Source organism: Austrofundulus limnaeus, unplaced genomic scaffold, assembly GCF_001266775.1.
Source record: "Austrofundulus limnaeus strain Quisiro unplaced genomic scaffold, Austrofundulus_limnaeus-1.0 Scaffold422, whole genome shotgun sequence".
Taxonomy (NCBI): Eukaryota; Metazoa; Chordata; class Actinopteri; order Cyprinodontiformes; family Rivulidae; genus Austrofundulus; species Austrofundulus limnaeus.
In genome coordinates, this window is record NW_013952824.1 from 474246 (window position 1) to 480661 (window position 6416).

General features: G+C 41.2%; 1 protein-coding gene across 1 annotated transcript in view; it reads left to right on the plus strand.

Annotated features, from left to right (window-relative positions):
* wdr3 (WD repeat domain 3) overlaps positions 1 to 6416 on the plus strand; it is a gene marked incomplete in the record, with an annotated part of 27692 nt that overhangs the window by 12542 nt on the left and 8734 nt on the right. The window contains 5 exon segments of the mRNA XM_014024441.1: positions 473 to 611; positions 706 to 762; positions 4784 to 4884; positions 4975 to 5086; positions 5473 to 5607. Of these exon segments, the coding sequence (XP_013879895.1) occupies positions 473 to 611; positions 706 to 762; positions 4784 to 4884; positions 4975 to 5086; positions 5473 to 5607 (544 nt within the window).

The following is a 6416-nucleotide window of genomic DNA, read 5'->3' on the forward strand; positions in this document are numbered from 1 at the left end:
CACAAAGACAATGTTTTCTTTAACTTAATTGGCTTTATGAAAAATAGTGGGTTGTTTAAAATCATTTACACCAATAAGAGTACCGTATTTTTCGGTGTGTAAGCCGCACCGGACTATAAGCCGCATGGTTCAAAGTTCAGGAAAAAAGTCGCAGCTTATGGTCCGAAAAATACGGTACATAAATACCATCCTGCATCAATTGTCTACAAAGCAACAAGAACATTTACAAATCATTAAGGCCTAAAGTTATAGACTAACAGTCATTTGTAAAAGATCAAATTGAATCAAACTAAGCATAAACCCAACAAAATCATGAAGCATTTGTTAATCGATGTGTAGGGGTCAATAAATTAAAATTCCTTCCAGTGTTTTCTGTGTGTTGTCAGCTCTAAATGCAACCTGGTGTGTGTATATGTGTGTGTGTTGTTGTGTATTTGTGACAGTGACACAATGTTTTGTTTCTGTGATGCAGGCGTCTGACGGTGAAACACACTCGCACTCTGCAGCTAGAGGAGGATGTTCTGTGTGTGAAGTTTTCTCCTGACCACAGACTTCTGGCRGTCTCTCTGTTGGACTGTACGGTCAAGGTCTTTTACACAGACACACTCAAGGTATGCGGGTCTAACACATACACACAAATAATACAGTAAAAATGTGGTTGATATATTGATGTTTGAATCCTGACTCTTCTTGTTGCTGCTGCAGTTTTTCCTGTCTCTTTACGGACACAAGCTGCCTGTACTTTGCTTGGACATCTCACATGTAAGTCCTGTCAAGTTGTAAAACYTTCACTTGAACAATATTCATTATCGCCTGCTGCCACGAAAGACGGTCAGTTGTGTAACTGTTTCTGCGTCTATCTGTTAGCAAAATAGCTTGTGAAACAATGAACACAACACAAAAATAACTAGAACTGCAAAGCAGTTATGACCAGGGTCCAAGCCAATTTATGCATGTGGTTTCCAGCATCTGTCGACCTTGTGTACCACAGAATTGTAGCATAATGTATCATGGTATTTATATATGTATATATAAGGTATTTACAGGTATAGGTATATAGGTATTTATAAGGTGTGTTTTAGGGTCAGTTTGCCACAGCATCTATTGAGCTCCTTTTTCATGGGTGTGCCTATAGTGGTTCTCATAAACTCAGGGTTGACCAAATGGGTCTCCATTTTTGGTTCCAGTACACTTTTGGATCTACCTGAGCAGTGGTTTCAGGCAGGTCAAGCAGAGAATTGACTTTACAATGATTTTTGTGAACATTGGTCCCAAGTAAGGCAAGTATAGGTTTGTGTGTGTGTGTCCATAAAGTAGGAAAATGAGTATGTATTTGTGAACCTGTGATTCTGTTACAGGGTCACAGYAGCAGGCGAATTAATTAATCGAGATTAATCACAAAAGTAACTTGAGATTAATCAAGATAAAAAACATTTAATCTTCTGCCCAGCACTAATAAATACATACACAAACATTGTCYTGCTAGGCTACATACTGTATGTCTACTATATCCTGCCAACTAATATTAACTAATAGAGTATCATAATGATATATACCGCTCATCCAACTACTATTGAATCTGGATAGTTTCTTTTTTTTAACAGCAATAAGSCAGAATGAAAACAAGTCAAAAATAAATAGGAGTAATGACTTCTTACCTAAATTCAATTCACACATTAGTCCTAACCTAATCCRTGATGCAACAACGACAGAGGTGCCAACCATTACGATCTCACCGTAATCATTACGATATTGAGACCCGCTCTGAACCATTACMGRGTACTAGACATTTATTACGATCTGGCCTTGCGCCAAGCTCCTGGGAACCCCTCCCGCTGCAGCAGTATTTTTCCACCTACGTGGTTCGGTTTGGCTCCACCCCACTCCGCACCCTGTAACTCCCGCCCGCCTTCGGCCCACTCAGACCTCCTCTCGAGGTAGTACTGAGGCTGCCCGGCACTGTTWGGGGCGTMGKGGTGCCGAAGCGTGTAGCAGTCGCGGCGCGCTGGGAAAAGCTAAAAATTTATTGAGCCYGTTTTCAGAGCAGTGAAGGACCACAACAACAGCCGGAGTGTCTCAAAGCAGTGGGACTAGAGCTGCTTTGGGTAAATGGAGGGGATCTCTCTTTACAGCCCCCGATAGTTAGTTAGCTGCTGCTAACTCTAGACTGGACTCTTCACAAACTTCATCTGCAGACGGTGAGTGCTTTAGGCATTTAGTGAGATATTGAACAAAATTTACGGGACACATGTCTCGCTTGTGAAACTCTACCTTTTATTTATAAAGTTTGTACCGATGTGTCTTTGTGCGTGTTCGTTTCAATGCTAACTAGTTAGCAGCTAGCATCTATCGCTAGTTAGCGATCGAGGCTAAAAACAACACCCCAGCTTTACATTTATTATAATTAGTAATTAATTTTAACCGTGGTGAGCAGCGGAGGAGCTGTGTGTGTGTTTGTGTGCACGCTTGATAGGAAGACGTCAGTGCGGTGCAGTGTGTGTGTTTTTTTGTTTGTTTGTTTGTTTGTTTTGGTACGACGCAGCAGCCAGTGAACCGCGGAGGATTAATCGACAGAATTTACGGAGGGAATATTAAAAATGACACGAAACAGCGACTTTCTATAATTTGTTCAAAAATATTTAACCGTCACAGAATAACTAAAGTGAGCTAATTCAGTTGTTTTGTTTGAAACAAGGCAGCAGGCATCTGTCCCACAATAAATACGGTCCAGTTCAGCCCAGCTGAGTTCTGCTCCACACCTCTTTTGGATCTGCGCTGCCGGTTTCACCTGTGGTCTTATGAATGACTCGGGGAGGCTTAAAGCCGGACTGGTCTGTGCGGCAATTGCGTGGATTTGACTTATGAACGGGGAAATTTACTCACACTCCTAGGCATAAAYTGTGCAGTAACTGTAATTTCATTTATTAGAAAATCATTTTGGTTTTGTTTTACTGCATTTAAAAGCAAAGGTTTGCTGTAGCAGGATATGAGTATTATTTACAGACTATATATCAGACGTTTTATGTCAACAGTTAGCTTTAGCACAGAATGAGCAACGATAAACAGCAGCTACTTTTAAAAGATGTTACCGCTCCGAACCAGCCGAATTGAGTCGAGAGGAGCCGGACTCAGTAGTGGAAAAGACTATTCTGCTTAATCTGTTATTATTTTAAAAGACAAATATAGTTTCCTCCTTATTCAGTTTAAATATTGTAACAATAATTGCCTGTGACCTGATGCATCTCAGTAATCCAGGTAAAAAATCAAAAAGAAAAAAAATTGTATAGGTCTTCTGGACGGGTTCTTCTCTAATGAAACGTTTCGTCTCTCCTCCAAGAGACTTCTTCAGTCTGAGAGTTTCAGGCAAAATTTAGGCTTTTAAGCACTGCCTCCATGTGACTGATACTCACATCACATGGCTATCGTTCACACCTAATTAACACCTTTTGTTAACAGGTGGTGGAGTGATACTGGCAATAGCCGCGCTGTAGGAGTGGGACAACTGCAAACGGAGGCCTCCACCTCTGTTTAATGATGGACGATCTTTCTTTACAAAAATGGCTTCTTTTACTCCTCTCTCAAACCAACGTTCCTCTCTATCAAGAATGAGAACATCCTCATCTCTGAAAGAGTGACCGCTGGCCTGTAAATGAGTGAAAACTGCAGAGTTCTGGCCATTAGACGTAGCTCTTCTGTGTTGGGACATTCTTTTGAACAGTGGRTGCTTTGTTTCCCCGATGTATAACTGGTCGCAGTCCTCCTGGCACTTAACAGCATATACAACATTGCTCTGTTTGTGCCGGGGCACCGCATCTTTGGGGTGAACCAGCCTTTGCCGTAARGTGTTTTGGGGTTTGAAAGCCACCGGGACATCATGTTTAGAAAATAAACATCTCAGTTTCTCCGAAACACCCGCAACATACGGAATTCCCTGTGACTACAAATTCATCTTCATCTGTTGAGTCTGATTATAGAAGGGTGAATGATTAAAGGAGGCCCAATAATAGGATAGATGTTTGTACTGTTTAGCAAAGTTATGTTCATAAAGCACCCATTTTATAAACTCTGTTTTATCACTTGTTTACTTATAATCTCTCCATCTAGAAATAAGTAGGTTTGTATGAATACTTTGAAGTTTAAAGATATAAATTCCATATTTTTTTATAATGCGCACAAACTGCCAAAAACTAACGCACGCCACGTGACGCACATGCTCTGAGACAATCATTATGATTTGGGATGGCTCCAGGTTGGCACCTCTGCAACGATATTTCTCCTGATGGGAATCAGGCTGTTGTCCCCATTAGGAAGAGTGGGTCCTCACCAAGCCGTGTATACTGGGAAAATTATCAAAAATTGTCCCCACAAGTAGCAAAAACATGTGTATACTCACACACACCAGACATCAGAACCACATCTTTATTGTTCACTGTCATAAAAACAAGAGTTGTAAAGTAACTAATTACAAATACTTTGTTACTGTAGTTAAGTAGACATTTTGGTTATCTGTACTTTATTGAGTAATTATTTTCAGAGTACTTTTAACTTTTACTCCTTACAGTTTCACACAATTATCTGTACTTTCTACTCCTTCAGTTTTTAAAAAAGTTTAGGTTCTGGATCAGGTATGTTCTGGGGTGGTTGGGTTTAGGGTAAGGGTCAGGGGTAGGCTATAGAAAAGGCCGGGAAATGAATGGAAGTCAATGCAAAGTCCCCATGAGGACAAAAGAACAAACGTGTGTGTGTGTCCTCTTTAACTCCACCGTGTGTTTTCTGTGAACAGGACAGCGCTCTGATCGTCACCGGTTCCGCCGACAGAAACGTGAAGATCTGGGGTTTGGATTTTGGTGACTGTCACAGATCGTTGTTRGCGCACGATGACAGGTACCACCCAACACACACACCTCTTTGTGATCTTTGAATTACTCTATCACTTTGCTTGTCTTGACTTTCTCGTCTCTTTCCTCCTTTTAGCGTCATGTTCCTCCAGTTTGTCCCCAAAACCCATCTGTTCTTCACGGCGGGGAAGGACCGCAAGATCAAGCAGTGGGATGCTGATAAGTTTGAGCACATACAGACACTCGAGGTGACACTCTTCTCTTTCTTTTTTATGTTCAGGGTCAAACATTTTTTTCAGGATTTATGGGGCTCCTCTGTTAACTGCAAACCAGACAGAGTCTGCAAAATAATGCAGATTATGTTTATTCACTGAACTATTTCCTGATGATAACTTGGTTCTGTTTTGACGTGTGGAAAGTGGAAATCCTACATTGTGTTGATTTACTCAGTTTTCTGAAAGCTTGCACCAAATTTATCTCTTTTTATTTTGTTTCTGTAATTAAAGTAACACCTGGAGCTTCTTTACTGCTGATAAAAATCTGATGAAGGACTTCGAAACATCAGGTAGTTTATGTTTTTGAACTCACTCTGATATTTTTCTCTCTGTGTCCCGCTGRCCTCTCTGGACCAAAGGGTCACCATCGGGAGGTCTGGTGTATGGCCATCAGCCCAAACGGAGACCACCTGGTGTCGTCTTCTCATGACAAGTCTCTGCGTCTGTGGGAGAGGACGAGGGAGCCCATCATCCTGGAGGAGGAGCGTGAGATGGTGAGCTGGACCTCAGGGGTCAAATGTGTCTCCGTTCAGTTCTGACCACGCACAACTGTGCACACTTCCAGAACCACCTCTCCTGTGGTTCTAAGCGGGTATAATCGAGTATTGCACGCTTATGATTCTACATCAGCAGGTTTTGTTTTAGAATCTGATTACAAGATACAACGACCTAGTGAAATCAGTGATAAAACAGTGGTCTAACCTGGAGGTGCAAACCTTTTTGTCGATCTCAGGAAAGGCAGACCTTTGCAAACACTTCTTTTCAAGAGGTGAAGGAGACGAGAGCTGGATGAAGCCGAGCAGATATACCAGGAGATTTTGGATAAATTGGCCGCCCATTGATTACACTGCGCCTATAAACAGCACCGCGACAATAAATAGAAAATAAAGTCTGACTACCGGACAGTAAAAACACAATAGCTTTTAATTTTTATTTATTTTTTTTCCACAGAACAGTTAAAGCTGCTGCAGACGGTCCACTCTCAATAATGCCCACTAGGGCTGGGTAAAAACATCTATTTAATTGATCTTGGATCGATTTCCTTTAATTTTGGGAAAATCGATTCACAGGACATGAGATCGATTCTTCCTCATGGCTGAAGTGCGTTTCTATATTTTGTCACTCCTGGCTTGCCGTATGTTTACATCTGGTTGTTGTTCAGTGCTAAAGTTAGCTTTGATAACAAGTTGTCTGGAGCAAAAGAAAGGAATCAATAACGTTACCAGCCGATTCTCAGCAGAACTTAAAGGGCCAATATTATGTGTTTCTCAGGCATACATTTAAATACTATACCATAATAAAG